The sequence below is a fragment of the Jatropha curcas genome, chromosome 3 (assembly GCF_041381405.1).
Source record: "Jatropha curcas cultivar XTBG-Jc1 chromosome 3, XTBG_Jcur_1.0, whole genome shotgun sequence".
NCBI lineage: Eukaryota > Viridiplantae > Streptophyta > Magnoliopsida > Malpighiales > Euphorbiaceae > Jatropha > Jatropha curcas.
In genome coordinates this window covers 28,249,903-28,272,199 of record NC_143153.1, presented here as the reverse complement: position 1 = coordinate 28,272,199, position 22,297 = coordinate 28,249,903, and the positions used below count along the sequence as shown (strand labels likewise).

The 22,297-nt window shown below is 31.9% G+C and overlaps 2 protein-coding genes and 1 non-coding gene across 3 annotated transcripts; 2 read left to right on the top strand and 1 right to left on the bottom strand.

Moving 5' to 3' along the window:
- The first annotated feature begins 1,146 nt into the window (after nucleotides 1-1,146).
- Nucleotides 1,147-1,226, top strand: TRNAS-GCU (transfer RNA serine (anticodon GCU)). Its single transcript has one exon. It is a non-coding gene; the product is annotated as a tRNA-Ser (tRNA).
- Nucleotides 1,227-3,353: 2,127 nt separating this feature from the next.
- Nucleotides 3,354-4,806, top strand: UCP5 (uncoupling protein 5). Its single transcript, XM_012226259.4, has one exon. It carries the CDS (start codon nucleotides 3,643-3,645, stop codon nucleotides 4,609-4,611), a length of 969 nt encoding a protein of 322 aa, XP_012081649.1. The 5' UTR covers nucleotides 3,354-3,642; the 3' UTR covers nucleotides 4,612-4,806.
- Nucleotides 4,807-7,590: 2,784 nt separating this feature from the next.
- On the bottom strand, nucleotides 7,591-21,239 carry LOC105641671 (uncharacterized). Its single transcript, XM_089719047.1, has 23 exons — nucleotides 20,877-21,239; nucleotides 20,753-20,796; nucleotides 20,128-20,646; nucleotides 18,608-18,837; nucleotides 18,461-18,532; nucleotides 17,735-17,872; nucleotides 16,789-16,907; nucleotides 16,384-16,689; nucleotides 15,605-15,692; nucleotides 15,418-15,523; nucleotides 15,232-15,345; nucleotides 14,917-15,080; nucleotides 14,695-14,815; nucleotides 13,746-13,970; nucleotides 13,478-13,665; nucleotides 13,112-13,279; nucleotides 12,924-13,029; nucleotides 11,548-11,685; nucleotides 11,298-11,459; nucleotides 11,010-11,210; nucleotides 10,088-10,282; nucleotides 9,112-9,183; nucleotides 7,591-8,245 (listed from the first exon to the last, which is right to left on the bottom strand). The coding sequence occupies exons 2-23, from the start codon at nucleotides 20,771-20,773 to the stop codon at nucleotides 8,093-8,095; spliced, it is 3,606 nt and encodes a 1,201-aa protein (XP_089575173.1). The 5' UTR covers nucleotides 20,774-20,796; nucleotides 20,877-21,239; the 3' UTR covers nucleotides 7,591-8,092.
- Between the last annotated feature and the right edge of the window lie 1,058 nt (nucleotides 21,240-22,297).

Here is a 22,297-nt window from a genome sequence, read left to right as displayed (position 1 = left end):
TTTTTTATCATTCCAACAAAATATACTTTCCGAAATAAAATTGAAATTGCTTATCACTCCAACGAACACCTTGTTAGCCACTTATTATTTATTTTGTTAAAATAAAAATTAAAAATTGTTAAATTGAAAGGATTTTATAATGTAAAAAAAAAGTAAAAATTTGATCAAAAACTAAATTTTATCTCAATAAAAAAGCTTTTGGTAAACTATGTAATCTATTTAATGAATAGACAAAGTCACCCTCTTCAATTATAAAATAACATTATATACTACTTTGTAATTATTTAATAATTAGTTTTTGATACAATTGGTTTATCATTTAGCGCGATAAATTATTGATTTAGATTCATACTTTACAATTCAACCAAACAAACGATGCTCAAATCAATAACTTTTTTATTGCCCATAGTGGCAAAGTCACCTTATGAAAATTTATAGTTTTGTGTTTATGTTGACTATATGTTGGCTTAATATTTATATTTAATGCTCTCTCATTCTCAAAATATAAGTCGTTTAAAATTATTATTTGTTTTTAAAATATAAGTCGTTTTGAGTATTTTAAAGTGTAATAAATGATATTTTTTAATTTTACCTATATTTATATTATATATAATAATTATCTTCATAAATCATCCTTAAATTTAACTCAAATTGTCGTTAGTTTTATTATAATTTAAAATAATTAATTGTTTTCGTAATCCCATACAAAAAATCTAAAACGATTTATATTTTAAAATAGAGAAAGTAGTTTATTATTTCTATCTTTAAATCTTAGTTTTAACGTTCATCAAATGCTATATAATTTATTTTTATAAACTCGAGATAGTGTTAGAATATCAATTAATCAAAAAAAAAAAAAAAAACTGAGTTAAAATCAATTACTCCATCTTTATATGATTATCTCATTTTTAGCAACCATGCTTAGTACAATTTTCTTTTTTTTTAATAGATACGAAAATTGTATTATTTCATAAATAAGAAGTAAAAGAGAATCATAAATCCAAAACAACCGACAACAATCAAGATAGAAACATAAAATAAGACATACGTGGGTGTTAAAAAAGCCTTTAAAACCTGTAAAATATAAACAGTTTTTTTGTTTTTTTGGCATATATATTATTAGATTTTAATTCAATGAACAACGACGTCGCTTTGGCCGAGTGGTTAAGGCGTGTGCCTGCTAAGTACATGGGGTTTCCCCGCGAGTTCGAATGTCTCAGGCGACGCATTTGATTTTTGCACTTACTCCCTTCGTTGGAGTCTATATCAGAATTTCCTTCTTCTGTCGCCCTGTCTTTTGGGGCCCAAAGCAGCAGAAATCGCGAGTCAAGGACAGGTGTAAATATAGCCTCCCCTAAATCCAACCTGCTTCGACCTCAACCGGGTTCCTGTTGTGACTCGTCAGAAGTCTTGTCAGATTCCAAATCAAATTTTGACACTTGGACGCAATGAATGGAACGGAACATTAAGCAACGGGCCAGATTGGAAAGTTTCAAGTGGGAATCCAAGTCAATAATAGCACTCGGCCCCAATGAATGGTCGGCCTTCTTTTAATTGGATTTGCCCCTTTTCTCCACCATCCTTTACACATCATTATTCAGCTAATCAGGTTCCTCAAAAGGTCATTTAGGTAATGCGACCATCATCAAGGCATCAACTATCGACTATTAAGGTTAATTATGTAATTAGAATTGGACCACTGACGTCATTTGTTTTATAATCAGCAGTAGATCTGGTGTATTGATTAGAATTACAGCAGATCTGTTTTTTTTTTTTTTTTTGAGCTTTTGCTCCATTTTAACGTACCAAAAACATATCTGCTATTTTAAAGAGAAAAAAAAGCAGTAATTCATTGGCAATATTTAGGGGATTTGTTTAGAATAAAATATCTTTAAGATATTTGAATTGGGTGAGAACGATAAAATAAGGCTTTGACTCCTGAAGTTGTGGATTGGTTATCTTGGTGAAATTGTCATTCACCCATTAAAAAGAGAAGAAGAAGAAGAAGGCATAAATATTAATTAATTTCAACATATAAAATAAAATTGATTTATGGATTTGTAAGAATGTGTAAAATCTTTTAAATATATAATTAAAATATGAAAGTGATATTCTATGAATTTTCAAATGATTATTTTACGTTCTTCAATTCACTTCTCCAACTATATTCTTTATATTTTATATACATGAATCAAAACAATATATTATATTTACGTAACCCCATTTTTAGAGCGTCGAGTAAGAGAAATTACCAATTAAGATTGCATTATAAATTCTGAAAAGCTTCTTTTATGGCTTATTATTATTACTATTAAATCGTCTTTCAAACATTTTATGAATTACATAAAAGTGCAAATTAGATTACGGAACACTTTGGAATTTGCTTTTAAAAAAATTTAATATCACAATAAAATTGATCTGACATATTTGATCTCATGACTCTTATTAGCGAGACATTTGATTAGTTGATAATTAACGTGCACCTAATTACTAGACTAAAAGTATTAAATAAGAGTTTAAGATAAACATTGATAGTTAATAAAAGTCATAATCAATTGTCATCTTCGTAGCTACATTTTCAAAAAAAAAAATCAACTCTTAACCAAATTTTATTTATATTATATTTAAATTTTAATTATATTAACTTTATAAAAATAATTATTGTTTATAAATTAATATTTTATACGATGATTTATTTATGATTATTTAAAACTAATATATAATTATTAGATATTATTCTAAAAAATTTAATTAATACTTTTATTTATAAAATAAAATATAAAAATTCACCTTCAAAATAAATTTTATATATATATATATATATACATGACAATACATAAAAAATAATTACCACCTAATAATTATTTTATATTATAACATCAACTGTTGTTAAATAGCTATCAATTAATGCTATTGATATAAATAGCTAAACTAAATAAACATATCCTACATTCATAAATCATACTCTTTTTAAATTTGATTATTTGTTGTGTAAATATATTTTGGTGTTTTGCTTCTTTTAAGCCATAACATAAGATAGTGATGACTTATTCAATTTGATTTGAAGTTTCATAAAATCATTTAAGAAAAAGAAAAGTAAACCAAAATTATATAAAAATAAATTTCAACTATATAAATATTGTATACTAGACAATTAAACGTAGACTAGCCTTGGAGTTGGCCCAATTTTGGCATGTGCCAGCATAAGCCAGTAGACCCTTCAAAGTCCAAAGAGCAACTCTTAACCGCGTCAAACATTACCCAAAACTTCAAAATTTCACATGTTTTCGCGTAAGAAAAGAAAGCTAATTTGCACCACCTTTCCCCTTCAACGCACACCACCCACTATAAATTCTCCTTTCTCCCCTTCCTCTCAAAACCATCAGTCTCACCTTTTCTCTCTCACCTAACAAATTAGCATATGTCTCAGAGACCTACCGTACCTCACTCTTCTTCTATAGCCTTCGGTCTCCATTCCCATCTCCTGGTTTCCAGTGAGATGAACCCTAATTCCAACTGGTCTTGTATTATTTGTCATTGAAAATTTTTCTAGCGTTTCTTTTTCTGCTTTTCCCGGAAAAAGAAAAACAAGCAAGATATCATTTTTTTGATTGTTTCGATTCTTGAAATCATTCTTGAAAAATGGGTTTGAAAGGTTTTGTTGAAGGAGGCATAGCTTCAATTATTGCTGGTTGCTCTACACATCCTCTTGATCTTATTAAAGTCCGCATGCAACTCCAAGGTGAATCCCACGCGCCGAACCCAGCTCTCCAAACGCTCCGCCCTGCTCTTGCTTTCCACCACGGGGCCACCACCATTCACGTGCCTCAACGACCACTAACGGTTCCACCACCTCGTGTCGGTCCCATTTCTGTCGGTGTCCGTATTGTTCAACAAGAAGGCGTCGCTGCTCTTTTTTCCGGTGTCTCCGCCACCGTCCTCCGCCAGACTCTCTATTCCACCACCCGCATGGGTCTTTACGATATTTTGAAACAAAAATGGACTGATCCTAACACAAAAACCATGCCTTTAGCGAGCAAGATCGCTGCTGGACTTATTGCTGGAGCTATCGGAGCCGCCGTTGGAAACCCTGCAGATGTGGCAATGGTACGCATGCAAGCCGACGGTCGTCTTCCTCCAGCTCAACGTCGGAATTACAAGAGCGTTGTCGACGCCATCACACGTATGGCAAAACAAGAAGGCGTTACTAGCCTGTGGCGCGGCTCATCGCTTACGGTGAACCGCGCTATGCTAGTAACAGCATCACAGCTAGCATCATACGATCAATTCAAAGAAACGATTCTCCAAAAAGGATTGATGCGTGATGGGCTGGGGACCCACGTGACAGCAAGTTTCGCGGCAGGGTTTGTGGCTGCGGTGGCGTCGAATCCGGTGGACGTGATCAAAACAAGAGTGATGAACATGAAGGTGGAGCCAGGGAAGGCGCCGCCGTATGCAGGAGCGTTGGATTGCGCGATCAAGACGGTGAAGGCGGAGGGGCCCTTGGCCCTTTACAAGGGGTTCATACCTACGATCTCAAGGCAAGGGCCGTTTACGATTGTGCTGTTTGTGACCCTAGAACAGGTCAGGAAGGTGTTTAAGGAATTCTGATGATGACGATAATGGAATTTAGCTGGGTTAATTAAGATTTGGAGCTTTTCTCTTTTTTAATAATAATTTTGAGATACTCCTAATCAAAAATATAATTGCGCGTCGATTTGGGAATGTTTGGACCGGGTCTTGCTAGATTTGTACTTCTAGAAGCTATATGAATTGTATATCAATGAAATTACATATTGTCGTTCAGTTTATAGATAAGGAAGAAGATATTTCATAATTATCAACTAAACTAATCTAAATCCTAGAATTTTAGATATTAAAGAAAAAAAATATTCAGACAATTATTTATCTGTTCAATATTATGAAATTTATTAAATTAAATTTATTACTCTTTCCGTTTCACCTTAAAAAAAATCAAAATTTGTTATTTAAGTGTATTAAAAAAAAATATATATATATATAATAACAAGGATGAAAAAGCACAAAGGAGGCCAATAATTGAATTATCAAGATTTTCTTGTCTCCAAATGACCAAACAAAGATCAATCGCATTTGTATGGTGGCAAATAATTGTGGGAACTGGATGACATAATGCTATTAGAATAGCATATTCTTGTTTGTAAGGCTTTGGCCTTCTTTTTCATAAGAAAAAAAAAAAAAAAAGCATTGCCCAGTGTTCTAATAATAGAATCTCCTAATACATTCAAGTTGAAATTCATTCTCTTAATATCGTATTAAAAAAAAATAATTCGAATCAATGCAATATAGAAAAGGGAAATTAATTATGTGATACTCGATGTTTAACCAAATTAATTAATTCATCTTTGTATTTTTTAATATTAATTAATAATCCTATTTAGTCTTTTCATCCAAATTATGAATATTTGCAGTTATAATCATAGGGAAAATACTGAAATACCTTTATATTACTAAATTAACCTGGTCTATTTCTTTTATTTAGAACCATAAAACTCTTATCCATCTCCATCTCTCCTCTTTAATTCTTATGTGCCTCTCTCTTTCTCCATTCTCACCCAATAACCACCAACAGCAAACATGTTATAAAAAAAACCTATTTTTAAGAAAATTTGTATTAAATTTTTAGTTTTATGTTGCTAGTGCAACCACCAGCAAATACATAAATTCAAATCTAAAAAATCATATATTTAAATTTTAAGCCCACAAAATGCATGTACTCAGAAAGAACATTTGATATCCAGATGTAGAGAAGAGAAGAGAGAAAGGAAGAGAAGGAAATGTCATGAGAAATTATTATAGTCATTTTAGATTAATTATCTCACATCTCTCTTACTTTTTGATTCGTTATAATGAAAAAATGTGGACAGAAGGACTAAGTAGTTAGATGAAGGTAAACCTTAAGAACTATTAATTAATATTATCAAATTAAAAGGACAAGTTACTTAATTTGATAAAACGACGAATACTAAATAATCATTTTTGTATAGAAAAAAAAAAGAATTATTTTTATTTTGAACTGATTTCGTTCTAGTTTTAAAAAAAAAAAAAAAAAAAAAAAAAAAGAAAAAGTCATTGATACGACAGATTAGAGTCCGTTAACAGAAGGAAAGAATTGTGCATTGAGATTATGCTAAAATTCCTTGCTTTTGACAGAAGAGTGTAACATTTGCATAAATTGTAATAGACAACAGCTTTGCCACTTGTACAAGGCAAACTAAGTCAAACTCAATTATACAATTATATAATAGTTTAAAGTCTACTGAAATTGCAGCATTATAAAATATAAAATTAATATTTTTATCTAAAAATTAACATTTTGGTTTTGGACATTCTCATTGATTTTATTATTATTATTATTATTATTATTATTATTATATATTTATTAATTTATATTCGTATTCGTATTCGTATTCAAAGCTTTGGTTTACCAAAAGCAAAAAACAGCGTTGTATTGTTTTTTCCTGGAATGGCTCTGAAAGTGGAGAATATACGTTTGAGCAAATTGCTTCAAAGAATGGCGCCTAGATTCGGCTTCATCAAATCAATCTTGCATACGACACGTGGACGATTCATGTCATTTCACTGATGTTCGAATATTTTATATACAATATATATTACCAACGCACCTTTCAATATATATATATATATATATTAGATTTGTGTGTAGACATTACCTAAGCTACTGATGAGGCAGAAGATGCTTCACAAGTAGAACACTTCACATAATTACCATGTCTTGTCCTTCCATCTATCTTTTCCTTGGCTTTATATTATTTATTTTTCATTAGATTTTACAACAATTGAGGGACCACGTACTCATTAGAAAATTTTTAATTATTGATCGATTAAAAAGTGTATAATATCATATAGGACTTTTAATTTTATATTATTAAAGATAATTTAATTGTATTCTAATTAAAAAAACTTCTAATTTTATTGATTGATTAAAAATTATATAATATTATATTCCAATTCTATATATAATAAATCAAATTATGATTTAATATATTATGATTTGAATATTAAAATTTCGATAAGGGAGCTCATGAGAAAACATATTTATAGGGATGAAGAGAGTATTCTACAAAATTAGTTAGGGATTCTCCTAATTAGTTTGGGTCATATAAATATTCCGATACAAAAGCAATTATGTAAATACTTTTAAATCTCGGCCCAACCGTAGAATATTTTTGCCTTTTAGGAAATATATATGTATACATGAAATTGTAAATTACTATCAAACAAAAACTTTAATTTTAATGAAATTTTATATTTTAACTTTTCTAGCATATAATTAATTGAGAAAAAAAATTACAAATTTGACTCATGTTGCAATAAAAAAAATATCATTACCACAGTTCCCATAAAATTAAAGAAGCTATAAAGTTTTTTTTTTTTTTATATATATGAAAGTTCAAGATCATGATTGAACTCTTGCAAAATTAATTGATTGTTGGATGTTCTTTCCACCGTTATATGATATAATATGATATAATAGTAAATAATTATATAAGTATAATTTTTGAAATTTAGAACAATAACTCAAAGAAAGAGAGAAAAAAACTATAAAAATTATAAACTGACTTGTACATACTTGTTTATCTACTATTGGTTTGTCATTTCATGTAGGACACCCTACATTGATTTACAGTTGTATTATATAATTTTTCGAGATGAAGAGAACAAGTCACGTTTCATGCAAATTCCTAAACTCATATGCTTGGTAATTAATTTAGTAATAGTAATTTAAGAATCAACAGAAAATGTAAAAAGAACCAAAGAACAGCGTAGTTAAGATGGGTTGCAATGGAGCTCCCAAAAAATATTGACATTCTTTGAGAAAGAGGAGGAAATTTTACCATGGAGGCCATGGCCACGGGAAAACTTTACAGAAGGGACAAAATTGACTGAACTTTCTTCATTCTGAGGTCGAATGCGTATTACTGGGAAAATGTGTGGTCTTTTGCAACTAAGATTTCCCCTTTGCTTCTTCAATGTAAAAAATGCTGAACCAGAATAAGGATATGAATCTGTATGTACAGGAACCAAGAATCTATAAATAGTAGTTGCTGTCATGATGATTTACTGCGTCTTTACAAAGCACTGATCGAGCTTCCATTATGGATCTTGGTGGCTCCAAGTCTTTCTCTTGTAATGCATTTCCAAGTAATTGCTGCATTTGTGATGCAAATATGTCATCTAAGATCTGCAAGTTCAATAGTAGAGATGTATCAGACAGGATAGATGATGCAATAGAACGGGTAACGAGAAAGGAACAAAAAATGAAAGGATGATTTGAATTCTCAATCACTGGCATATTTGGCTAATGAAAAGTTCACTTATGAAATCAACTTACAGTAGCACTCAAAAGAACAAAAAGCTTATAAAGGAGTTCACTTGTGTATCTGCACCTATAAGCTTTCTTCAAGGTCAAATATAAACAGAAACTATGAAAAGAGAACAATTTCTAGAAGCAGCTTGAGCAAGTTTTATGCTAAAGCAGAAGGATAAACGACTATAGTTTTCACAATCCACTTAAATTTCTGGATATGCTAAAAATTACTCAAGTGTAGTAAAATCAAAGCCCTCAACTCGAAATGCACTATCTCTCTAGCAAATTGAATGTTAATATTATTGCAAGCGAACTACAATGGCAAATAGCATTCTGTTGTTGAAGCATCAGCTGATAAGTATCCTTAACCGAGGTGGCTTCAGGCTTGGACTAAGAAATGTCAACTTTAGAAAAGAAAGAGGGTTCTGTTTGGTGCTTTTCGTGATTACAAACTCATATTTCAGTACAAATGTATTTCTTTCCCACATTTACTTCAATTTCCATCCAAGATAAATTAAAATATATCTTTCAAATGTGCGAAAATCTCAACAAGATAATTGAGCTTTGCATAGGAGTTTGCAGTATTAAATTTTTGCTAATAGAAATTCAGTTGTTCAAGACTGACGATAAAGTTACAAGTTTTTCAGAGCCTCTAATCCAAACTTTCAAAATACAGTCAGATGAAGCAGATTATAAATAGAGAAACAATTATGCAGCTAACTGGTTCAAGGACGACTTACAGAAACAGCAATTCGTGAGCCTTTATACCAAGACCTATTCTCTTTCCTATTTTGCAAAATGCGTAGTATCTCCTGGTTAAAATAATGACAATAATAATAACAACAGTAAGTACAAGCATTTAAACAAGGGATTTTCTAGAATAGATTCAAGGAAATTCAAGTTATGGAAAGTTGCCGGATTACAAAATAATAGCTCCGGTTGGTAATATTTATAATACTTCTAAATAAGTTCTAATATGACTTAGCTCTGGTTACCAATAATTTTAATTCAATCTAATATTTTGTAAAAGTTAGTGGTTTGCAAACTAATAATTCCAGTTGTTAATATCTTGAAATATTTTTAAATATTTTATAAAAGGTAGTTATTTTTTATAAAAATTACTGGATTACAAAATAACAGCTCCGGTTGTTAATATTTGGTAAAAAGTGATTATTTTTTGTAAAAGTTGATGGTTTATAAAATCATAGTTCAAATTACGAATATTTGTAAAAGATGGTTATTTCTTGTAAAAGTTGCCGGATTACAAAATAATAACTTTAGTTGTCAATATTTTGTAATACCTTCTAATATTTTGTAAATTTTTTTTTTTTAATTTATAAAAGTTGGTGGTTCATAAAATAATAGATTCGGTTATCAATATTTTGTAATATTTTCAAATATTTTGTAAAAAAGGCTTTTTTTTTTTTTGTAAAGGAGCTATTTACAAAATGATATGTCCTATTATCAATATTTTGTAATATTTTCAAGCATTTTGTAAAGAATACCTTTGTTTTTGTAAAATGAATGTTTACAAAATAATATGTCCAAATGCCAATATTTTGTAAAAAATCACTATTTTTTTTTGTAAAACTCAAGTAAAACCAAGTAAATTTTACTTAATTTTCCTTGAAGGCATGATAGTAAGTTCCTTTAAACAAAAACCATCAAAACATTCATAAGCATAGAAAAAGTAAGAAAATATTTAATCCAAAATACCTGTCCCATGCGGTCCCAGAAACCTCGGCAAATGGCAACAAACACATGAGGTTCAACAACAGAATGCAGATTATCTATTGTTTTTACCATAAGATCCTTCACAGGCTGCATTCTATTTCGTAAGTCTGACTCCACCATAGTTTCATTTGAATCTTGGATTATGTTCTTCAGTTTTGTTGCATTCTGCATCTTTGTCTGCATCAAATTATGAAACAAAAGCATCACTGAATGTGTGGTCACAATCTCATAGACATAATTGGATGTACAGAAAAACAACACACAAACATAGAATTCCATTATTTTTTTAAAGAAAATAAAAAACCATGTTTCCTTAACATGGAGGGAGGAGATCTCTCGCAACTTTACCAGCCAAATTTAGTCTTAAATGTCTAAGAATAAACTGCATATTTGAAAAAACAATATTATTACTAACCATTGAGCTTTGGAAAGGAAATACGAAACAAAAAACAACAATGGCTGCTAGCCAGAACACATATGAAAGCAAGAACCTATCATGCAAAGAGTAGCCACCATTGCAAAAAGGGGCTCTTCATAACCTGAAGTACATTAGAAATTAGAATTTGAGAGAGCTACTTTCAATGCTATTGACAGTTGCATTTTCAACAGATGAGTAGGGCCTTGAAATAACTTGTCAAAAATTGCACACAAGCTACCAAATGTTAACCATGCTAAAATCACTTAAAGTTGAATCTTATCAATTAAGCATATTATTCACTAGTTCAATGCATACTGCTATTTAGATCTGCCTTCAAAATCTCTTTTTACTGAAGCAAAATAATGTAGAATGAAGTCAGAGAATTTCAATAACCGAATTTTCACTGTTCATAGATGAATAGTCCATTAAATTCTATTTCCAGACCCATAGTTAAAGTAAACTGAATGAAAGTAAAAGAATACCCACATTGTCTACCAGCTTTTCCACAATTGCTTGGAGGTAACTTCTGAATTTGGATCTTAGCAACACAGTGACTTCACTAAGACATTCTCCTGTCACTGTATCTACACCATCAGGGGAGCAAGAAACCCATGATTTCATCTGGATTTCTATCTTGGGCCACAGTACATCCAGCATCCTTTTCATGGAATTCAGAAGAACCCCCAACTGAAACATAATTATAACGTTTTTTATGGATAGAATAAAGAAATACAACCCTTCTAAAATCACATGCAACCTAAAATAGAAGCTCACCTCTTCAGGCACAACATAAACTTCCCCTGCTCGTTTGGCAAACTTCTGCACATATTTAAGGCCAAAGATCTTTGGTGCGAGACTGTCCTTCAAAGGGGACAAGCAATCAGCATACTGCTTGTCCAGAGCTTCAATAATTGCCTTCTCAACATCTGCAATAGCCTTTTGATGGATGCAGATATATGCTATCAGTAGTTGAAACTTATGCCAAAAGAAGTAAAAAGAATCGTAAGATCAAGAAGAAACGTACACTCTCCAAAACAACAGTGTACTCTGGCCAACGTTGAATTATTACTTCATAGTCATTCAGTGTATCCTTCAGTCGCTCATAAATCTCATCAACAAAAGGGGTTGTTGAATGTCGTGTTCTCACACCAGACCACTTTACCTGACAGTAATAAGTGTATAGCAAAATTTACATACTAATAAAAACACCATTCAGTATAAAGTAGAATCTATATGATTTATGTAAGACTGGACAAGAATATACCAATGTTTGTATGTATTCATGCGCCACCAAATATGCCCACACTTTGGACGCATTAAATTAGTAATCATCCAAATTTATGAACTAAAGTTTTCCTTTATATGATCCTTTTTATCATGGACACATTAAATCAGTAATCATCCACATTTATAAAACAAAAGTTCTCCTTGATAATCTCATTTTTAGCATGGATATAATGTTTAAAAATCTTTGCCTTTTTCCTCTTCTTTTCTTCATGTCCCAGTAAGAATCATTTTCCAGACCTTATCATAACAGTTACCAGTATCACCATGATTCACCACTGAATCTACCTCTTTCATAAAGAACAATATTAAAATTTTAAAGTATTAGATTTTTATCTTTCAAGAACTAGCCTTCTAGTTTCTTTTCAAAGTATATTCATAAAGAACAATATTATTATTGGAAAGTGTTAACTTTTTATCTTTCAAGAACTAGCCTTCTAGAAGAGTCCCTAGTGAACTTAATAAAATTTTTAGGACAGCCCCCTATATTTCCAATAATGTTTCATTCATCAAAAGTTGCAAATAGTAACAACTCCCAAGATCAGTCAAATACTATCTTCTTGGTGCACATATCATATGAAATTTATTGTTTTGGCATATTTACGTTCAAATTTATTAGACTAATGAGTTTGGCAGTGTGGCTATTTTTGGTTATTATAATGGCATATAATTCATTAACTTGCATATGGCGAGGGGGGAAAGGGCATACTTTTCCTGAAGATTTGCAGGAACATAAAGATTTTGGATGCTGAAATGACAAAATAACTCTCCTATTATTTGTCTTTGTGAACAAGAATGAAGATTATGCAAAGAGAAGAATATGGCCAAAGGACTGGACGCACAAGGAGTAGCTATATATGTGGATATGCACACAGCCACTCCGTTAAGCCAGCAATTCATAAATTTTGAATTTGCAAACAGGAATGTAAGCATTCTGAAATCTTGACTAAAGTTCATATAATCAAGAAAAAATAGAAAACACATAAAAAAAATAAAATCAGCAACTATGATAATGCGCATTCCTACTACTGAAAATTTAAATGTCATACAGCATAACATCTAAAAAGAATACTGAAGCACAGATTGCTAATCAAAATCACACTGCTAGATTTGTACCTTGTCTAATCTGCACAACTCAAGCAAGGCAAGACGTTTGTCTTGGATCCAGACGGTTATATAAGAGTGGAACAACTCTTTCGCATCAACTCCACCTTTCACAGGACTATTGAATGTAACAAGATAAATGGGATTACAAACACTAGAAATTGATCATATTAACAGTAATGATATGAGAAGAGAATTACTTAATGTTCCAAGAAGCAAGATCCATTTGAAAGTCCGCTGTTGCAATAACAAGTTCAGCTACAGAGGGTGAGGGACTAGAAGGAGGACATGCAATAAGAAACGAGCGCAATCTATTGGAGAGGTCCACACTATATATGGATGCACACAGATTTGGAAGGTCTATAAAACTAAAGACAAAGGAAAAAAACAGCAATGAGTGTCAGGATGGTAACTCATAAATAAGAAGCAAAACCATGTGTCAATTTAAAAAAAAAAAAAAAAAAAAAAAAAAAAAAAAAAAGATTTAATAAATTGCAGTTTTCATAAAATGCCCAAGTAAACAAGCAGGAAGGAGTGAGCTGATACCATACAGCTGATACTTTTACCTGGGAAGCACATGTTGATTATGGATCTGTATGTCGGTGCAAATCTCATTTCTAACACTTAAAATAAGAGATTTCATCTTTTGATAAGAAGTTGAAAGCATCAAGGGATCCATTAATGTGCCCTCGTTATTGCTTATAAATTCATCTGTCTCAGCCAAATGTCTCCTTGACCTTTTTTTGGAAGCAGCCTGAAGGATTTTTGTCATTACATGAAGTAGAAGATGCAAAGCAAAAACGGAAATGAAGAAAAGAAATTAATCTCTAGTACCTGAAAATATCGGCAGAACTTCAACTGTGCCTCAGGACTTAATACATCATGCAGGAGAGAGTAAAGCTTGACAGCTGGTGCCAATGCAGGAGCTGCCAATCCAGTGGCAGGACAAAAAATATCCATTATGCCAGATGGCATTAATTCGTCTAGTGACTTGTAGTTCTCAAAAACCAGGACAAGAATTTGTTGAATTTGATCCTCAACCTCTCCAAGGATGCGATTCTGGTATGCATGTCAAAAATCACTGGCATTAATTTACTTCCTTTTGCAAACTCAATATAGTTACCTCCAGCATCCTCCACATTTAAATATCAGTTTTTGTTAGCAATGAGAAGCATATTTATTCAAGGAAACAGAAACAAGAAAGTAGAATCTTAAATATTAACAGTGTGAAATGTGGAACATTTGAATTATAATTAAAAAAAAAAAAAGAATCAAGTTATAAGTAAACAAGTTATATTCAGGTTGTAAGTAGATAGCCTATCTAAAGCAAGAAATCATACATATATAGGTAAAAAGACATATCCATGTTGCCATAAGTCTGAGATGGCTTAAATGGGAAGACTTGTATAAAGGTCTGTTTTGAGGTTTGTTTTAACAATCCCCTAGTTGGAGTCAAGACTTTCTAAGCACTCTTTTAAGATGTACAGAAACATGACATTACTCAGTAATGAAATGACCCAAAACTAAATATGTGTAGTATCAGAAGAATAAGGAATCCTTTTTCAAAATGACAGATCAACAAATTAACTCATGTTAAGGAAAGTTTGAATCCTTTTGTATATAGAATTCAATTAGGAGTTAGAGTCCTAAATAGTTTGTAGTATCTTGTATATATATATATATATATATATATATATATATATATATATCTCCCTAACTGATAAAATATGACAAGAAATTCATCCTATTCACTTTGAATTACAACTTAAAACTTAAATCACACCTCTTGATGGCTCAACACACTCTTCCTATTACCCTTCATGATTACAGGTTGTAACAGATCATATATTAAGTCGAGACAGTCTTTGGTGGGTGTAGCCACATCCATGATATAGGAAAGGTATCTGCAAGAATCAAAAAAATCAGACAGCAAATTGAAATGCATTATGCAGGAAGATTTCCTAAATTTGCTAAATGGAATTACGCATACTGCCTCATCCGGTACCTTAACTTGGTGTATGCATCTGATATTCCATAATAAGATGCAAATTCAGTTACTAGCCACTTCCATGGGCCATGTAGCAATAAGCTTCTTTGCTGAAAATGTTGAACTTTCATTGCAACTTCCAGAACAAAGTCATATGCCACAGTTTCTGCCACACAACCACACTGAATACACAAGAAACAATACTAATGATTCTTATCTTTTTCTCAATAGTGCTTTCTTGCAATTTATACCAGATGAAGAACAAACAAGAGTGGACTTGTTATAAAACTATAAACTCAAGAAAATTGTTTGAGAATAAAATCCAAAATATACCTTTGGATGATTACTCTCATCTAGAGCAGTTGAATAGTTTACGTACAACTGCATTCTGCCAATGAGATCATGGTCTGGCTCATGGTATATGGGCCACCATCGAAGCTTGTCATTCTGCAGTAAATTGAAATTTAACACGCTACCTTACTTCAGAACACTTAAAAAGTGATAAAATAATGGCCTTACTGGGTCATCAGCAATAGCAGCCACTTGGGCCAAGATACGGCCACAGTACTTTCCTTTGGAATCTTGAACTTCAATGATCAAGTCATCACTATGATTGTCAGGAAAGCTGCATTTCAATAACATAAATTTAATGTTCAAAGAAACAGCAAATAGGAGTAACAATTTGAAAATGAAAAATAACACATACAACATATGAGTTTCACCAGATCCTGTTTGCATTCGAATTGAATCCTCTTCAGGAGAACTTTTCAACCTCACCAAGCAAGTATATGTTTCTGGTAACACCAGGCCACCAAATTGCATTGCATAAAGCAAAAAGAAAATGGGGTCAACCATTTATTTGAATGAATCAAAATGCAAATAAGACAGCTACTGCTCACTATATTGTCATAATTCCAATCAAGATCAATTAATTAGAAAGTTTGGTATTTTTTCCCCTTTTCTAATGGGCCTAAAAAATTGGCAGGGTGAATGATGACTAAGGATCAGGAATCAGGATATGTCAACCACCTAAATTCCAAAGTACATTAAACAATCTAGAAATGATGTTAATTTTTTAAAACTTGTGACTTCTTTTATCAGCACTCCTTTCAACTGTTCATGTGCAGCTAATAGTGTGCCTTTCCACCATCACTCAATTAACTAACTTAAAAAAAAAAAAAAAAAAAAAAAAGGAGTCATAACTACCATTTGCATCATTATTTTGCAGAAGAAACTCATTATATGAAATCAAAAAGTGAATAAGGTGGAAAAGGTTTACAATGTCAATATTATGGATAAAGCTTTTGCAGCTACTATAGGATACTTTCCAATCTTGTAATCTGAATTTATTCTCTGCTGAATTCTGAGAGTTCAAGTATTTTTACTTAGGACTCATCAAATTCCAGCAGCAAATCATATGCTAAGTCGCATCTCAATAAATTGATGCAAAGGTTTACATGCTCAATAATGCAAAGGTTCACATACCTTGCACAGCTGCATATGAGGAGGGGTTGCTGCACAAAGTAGCCACCTCATTTCTCAAGACCTTGGAGACCTGTTTAATATAATGAGTGCTCGCACGCATGTATGCCAAGCTTTGTTGTGAAAAGGAACCATTTGGGGGAATCTGAGGACTGACATGAACTTTCCGCACAGCTTCCCATCCAGAGTGCAATGTTGAATTTAAAGTTGACAACGGGCGACGGAGTGGTTCAAGTTTTAGCATGGATGGGTTTAGAGAAGCAAAACTGCATCCAGGAGGTGGGTCTAAACCCATTTTCACTTTACGTACTGCACAATAATCAATAGTTCAAAAGGAGACAAGGGCTTAAAATGCAAACCAGATATAAAAATAATGAATCTGCTTTCAAGAGGAAAACATAATAGTACCTTGCACTTTCATTTTGCCAAAAGTTCGCTTAGATTTCAGAGCAGCTCCTTCACTTACCAACTGTGAAGTTCGTTTTGCCAAAAGTTCTTCTTCTGATTGTAACAACACTTGCTGCAAACTATTGACATTAAGGAGGAATTTAAAAAAAAAAAAAAAAAATGAAGAAGAAAAGAAAGAAAGAAAGAGAAAACAGGGATGTAATTAAAATGGAAACAAAAATTCAACAAAGCATGTCACAGAACAGTTTCCTCAACTGCATGCTTTAAATTCTGAGGAGAGAAAAATATTCACAATTCTTTAATCATATCACGTCACCACCATCTCCTATATGCAAAGTAAATCTTAAAGTAAATACTGAATCTAAAATACAAACAGTTCTCAAATTTTTAGCAATAAAAAAAAATCAGTTGATGATGAAAGCTTCAGTAATTTTATTCAAGATTCCCACTTCTGAAGATAAGAATCTTGGCTGAAAAGTGAAAATAGTTGGTCCTATGCCAAAAAACACATAATATTTCATGCATAGCACAAGCAAGAAGTTAAGCTAATATAGGTTATATCTTATAAACCCATTTCTATACCCTAGTTAACATTTCTAAGTCATGTTGCACACATCTTAGTATGCTAGCCATAAAATTAAAAGAATAAGAGAATTAAGCAACATACCCTAGTTAACATTTCTAAGTCATGTTGTGCTAGCCATAAAATTAAAAGAATAAGAGAATTAAGCAACAGACTGTAACCACCAGGATTAAAATCACGCAGCAGTAGACAAGCGACAAACAAATAATAGGAAAGTTTACACTTCTAAAGTCACCCTGCACATATCTTCATATGCCAGCCGTTAGTAAAGAACAAAAGAATTATATAACAGATCACAAACCATTGAAATTAAAAAATACTGAGCAGTTCAAAAGAATAAATAAATAACAGGAATGTACCCACCCAAATGAATTGCGCAATGATGCACATTCATCATTTAAGAAGTAGGGAGCTTCTTCAGTGCAACCTTTGGCCCATGAGTGAAGACAAAGTCGAACACATGCATCATAGGAAATCACAGCACACCAAGGACCTTGTGCACTGAATCCAACCATTCAGCATTTAAGAAAAATAAAAAATAAACTAAAACAATGAGGCAACCAATAAAACAAAAGTTAAATTTACTGTTTTATCCCTGTATTTTACCAGAATACGAAAACCTTTCCCCTACATTTTTGAAAATACACAATTTATCCCAATCTTTTGCCTCCGTTATACTATTATACTTTTCTGTAATTTTTAAAACTTTTTCCATTAAAATATACAAATAATTGCCAAAAATACAGGGACAGATTACATAATTTTTCAAATTACTATTTTGTCCTTGACTTTGTCAAAATTAACTAATCTTTTCTTTGTATTTTTTTTTTTTTTTGCAATTATTTGTACTTGTTAGCGAAAAAAGTACAAAAAGTTGATAGAAGGAGATAAAAGTATAATGGAGGCAAATGATAGGCACAAAATACCATATTGTATATTTTTGGCAATGGTGTACATTTTGGCAAAATACAGGCACAAAATCATAATTTTCCTTAAAATACCATATTCAATAGGGATAAATTTATGTTGACCACAGAAATTAAAACTAGAACAACATATGCCAATTGTTACACCTGCTACCTAACCTACCTTGCATGAAATGTTGGGAGGCGGGCAGGCAAAGAACTTGTGGGTGCATTAACTTCTCTACCAGCTCCAATCCTGTCAAGCAAAACAAATGCTTCTAAGTTCCTGCCAAAAATGAATATATTAAGAAATCAAAACCATCATACTAACCTTTCAGATTGGTCAGGAATCCAATTGCTAGAATAAACACTTGTCGATGATTTTGAGTTGTCTATGGCTTTATAACTATTCAAAATTTCAACATGAGATATGTCACTGGCTCTACAAGTTGAAATTTTCCCATCCATTTTTTCAATGTCTACAGTAGAATGGATAGGAGGTGCAGTGGGCATATCTTTATAAAGAAACTTTTTGTTCTTCAATGTTGGATCCTGGAAATTCTGCAACGCATTCATCCAACTTAGAGCAGCTTGGGGGCACAGGATACATGAACTATCAATTTACTCGTAGTCCAAGCAAAACATCACAATATGGTATTTCATAATAATGTTTGCATTTTCAGAAGTATAGCCTGGAAATGAGATACAATTTCATAACCCACCTAAAAATTTATAGGGTTTATATAGAGAAACCTAAACCATATTCTAATCTCAATCATGGCACTTCTTTTGAAATAACCAAAATACACAGATACTTCAGTCATGAGCTGCAGTCACAGCCAATCCATGGAAATCCAGTTACATACATGTAAATTTAACCCAAATATGGAAAAAAAAATTAGTAAAAGTTGTTAATCTTTCCATAGACCTTTTTGTGATGGTCATATTGGTACCTGAGATATAACTAGATGGGTTCCTTTGACCAAGCCACAGTTACATCTCATAAATAAAGTCCAAATTAGTGTTGGTGATGTCCATTTTCTAACTGGCCATGTTACAACTTTGAGAATAGTCTGCTCTTATGATTATTAACCCCAAACTTAAAATTTTACTAACGTGATTTCCTATCTTATTCATTCTTGCCTCACAACTATATAGGCATTATCAAGCACACAGAGCCAACAAATGCAGCCATACCTATAGCTAAACTAACTTGTTTAGGCTAGTACAATTATAGGCCCCAAAGGTTTATATGGCTGGAAAGTCGAAACCAATGGTCCACCCTCTGTACTTGATGTAATGCTGCCCCATGATCTTTACTAAATTACAGGTGTTCAATGGTTCTAAAAGTCAATTGTTTCTGTATTAGATAAGCTCTAATGATAAGAAAAACCTGACTTCTAATAACTAAGAAAATCCCAAAAAGTGCGCAAAATATTCTAAGTTTTGCAAGCTTGATCCTGTATGAAAAAAGTGACAGATACAAGTCATCCAATTTAACTGTGCTGGATTTATATAATCGACTTAATGAAGTCAAGAGTGGTCATTTCTATTCATTTATGTACAGGTTTCTTCAGCAAATATCATGCATAATATTAGGATACCAAACTAGTCACTATATGCAGGCAAGAATGGATCACTGCTAGTTCATTTCCTTTTTATATGATCATGCTCAAGGAAGACCAAAAGAATTTAGTTTCCAAAAATTCCCACATTCTGATATTAGTTATATCATGATGAAAATAAAAATTCAGTAATCAACAGAATGTGTTCAACTGTTATGGAATCCACCCATCATGATAAACAAGCCGTTCCTGTTTTGTACCTAGAGTTACAGTTTGGAAAGAAAACCTGTTTATGGGAGGCAGAATAATTAGTGCTTCTTTGTTGCATAAATGAAGCTTGAGTGCTAATGTCAGAATCTGAAAGTTGATGATCTTCTGCAGCAGCACTTCCCTGTTTCTGCCAAAATGACTCCCCAGACATACTCAAGTTGGAGTGAGTTTTATCAGTAACATAATTCCCATTCCTTTTCATTGGAGAGATATGTCTAGCAGCTGCAATATTGGGAATTTTGTCATCTTGGGGGGATGACTCCAGTGAGTACTGTCCACCATAGATCTCATCTTCTGAGTCAGAAGATGTGTCCATGTCTGATCCAGACCCACCACCTTTCCTACTAACTGGTATGGTTTGAGACGCAGGAACTGCATCAGATGCCAATTGCCTACTTCGGAATTTCGCTGAAGAAGGTAAGCCTAACCCCTGGCCACCCTTTTTTATATGACCAAAAGGGTCAGAACTTGGTTTCTCGGTCAAAATTGAATTGGAAATAACAATCCTCCTGGTAACAATTCCCTGATACACATTCTGTAAACTTAAGTCAGAGCCATATAGTAAACCATACTATATAAAGAAATTCTAAAATTAGACACTACCCATAACCTCAAAGTGAAGGGCGTCAATGTTGGCTCACCTCTCGTCTATCAGTGAACATTGTCTTTCCTTCTTGACCGAAACCTTCAATTCACAAGAAAGAATTCAATGCAAAAACTGAAACCATGACGGTTAAGCAAAACAAAAATAAAATAAAGAGAAACCTTTTTGATTGTTTCAGTGTAGATATTACTTTCCTCTACTTTCTTTAACCTTTCTAGTAACATAACGAAACAAAAGGTTAAAACCTTCAAACACAAAAACCGAACTTCACCTAATCAACAATGACAGTATAAAAAAATTCCAAAAACTCAAATCGAGTGTATCAAATTCTAAAACCAAAACACTACTGCTACTTTTAAATGATCATCCCCAAACAACTAAAAGAAAAGGTTGATAAGATCTAACCAGCGAATACTGAATACTGGACTGAGCAAAATCAATCGCGGATTAAGAAAAATTCACTGCCTTAAAATACACAAACAAGAAAGGAAAAAATCTAATAAAAAAAATATACCCAAAAGACGATATCAATAAAATAACTTACATATAATGTAAAGAAAAAAGACTCTGCAGGAACTCCATTAATGGTTTAATGCAATGAGAAAGAGAGGATAGTAAATTACTTACACTAGAAGTTGAAGAGAGCGCAAAATTAATGGGTTTTTCTTTTGCTCCTGTTAAGTGTATTTGATAGATGTCTTTTTCTTCTCTCTTTTTCCACTGTTTCAAGTTCCCTCTGCTTTGTGATATTTTATTATTTTAAAATGCTTTTTACAGACAAATTCTTTTCTATATATTAATAAATAAATAAAAAAAAATGGAAATTTGGAAATTATAAACGTTATGTTTAAAAAGGAGTGTGTGTGATTTTTAGAAGATTTTTAGAGATAATGAATGATTTATTAGCGTTAATGAAAATATGATCTCATTGTTAACAGAGAGCGTTTAACGGAGACGTGTGGTTAAACGTGTGAAGCTGACGTGGCAAATGGGAACGCGCTCTTTTTTACAACGGTCGAATGTTGTAGTTACTTGCCAGTTTCATTTTCTTCTTTTGTTTTTTAAGGTTTTAGGATTTGTTTGGTCGATCATGCAATATGTGCGTTGCATAAGCACAATAGTTGCTTGTCTTAATTTGATAAAATACTAATTTCTTGCTCTTATTAAAAACTGGCAATTTCTAAAAAATTATTATTATTACTATTATTATTATTATTATTATGAGATTTGTAATATCTTATCTAAAGATTGTATTTATTATAGTAATGCCTAATGCATTCAATAAAAGGTTCAAAATTATTATATATCAATTATATTTTTGCATTATGCAATAGGTTTTTTTTGTCTCAACTTATTTTATTGTTTTATCTAACATGATATATTACTTGATTTAATGAGAATTTCATTTACCAATAAAATTTATCTATAAATTGATAAAAATATATAAAATTTCCTATGTCAATTTATTTATTTATATATATTTCCACTGTTGAGCCGAGGTGATATTTAGGTAAAGTTTTCTCAATACCAGCAACTCTTACCCTTTGTTTGGATTAGTGTAATTTTTTTGAAAGAAATAAAA

What these genes read in the sequence shown, in the direction of transcription:
- UCP5 (XM_012226259.4), top strand. Translation starts at nt 3,643, where the DNA reads ATGGGTTTGAAAGGTTTTGTTGAAGGAGGCATAGCTTCAATTATTGCT.
- LOC105641671 (XM_089719047.1), bottom strand. Translation starts at nt 20,773, where the DNA reads ATGTTCACTGATAGACGAGAG. An exon ending in CTGCTATTGCTGATGACCCA is followed by an intron (nt 15,346 to 15,417) that starts GTAAGGCCATTA and finishes AATTTACTGCAG; the next exon opens with AATGACAAGCTTCGATGGTG. An exon ending in TCTGGGACCGCATGGGACAG is followed by an intron (nt 9,184 to 10,087) that starts GTATTTTGGATT and finishes TATTTTAACCAG; the next exon opens with GAGATACTACGCATTTTGCA.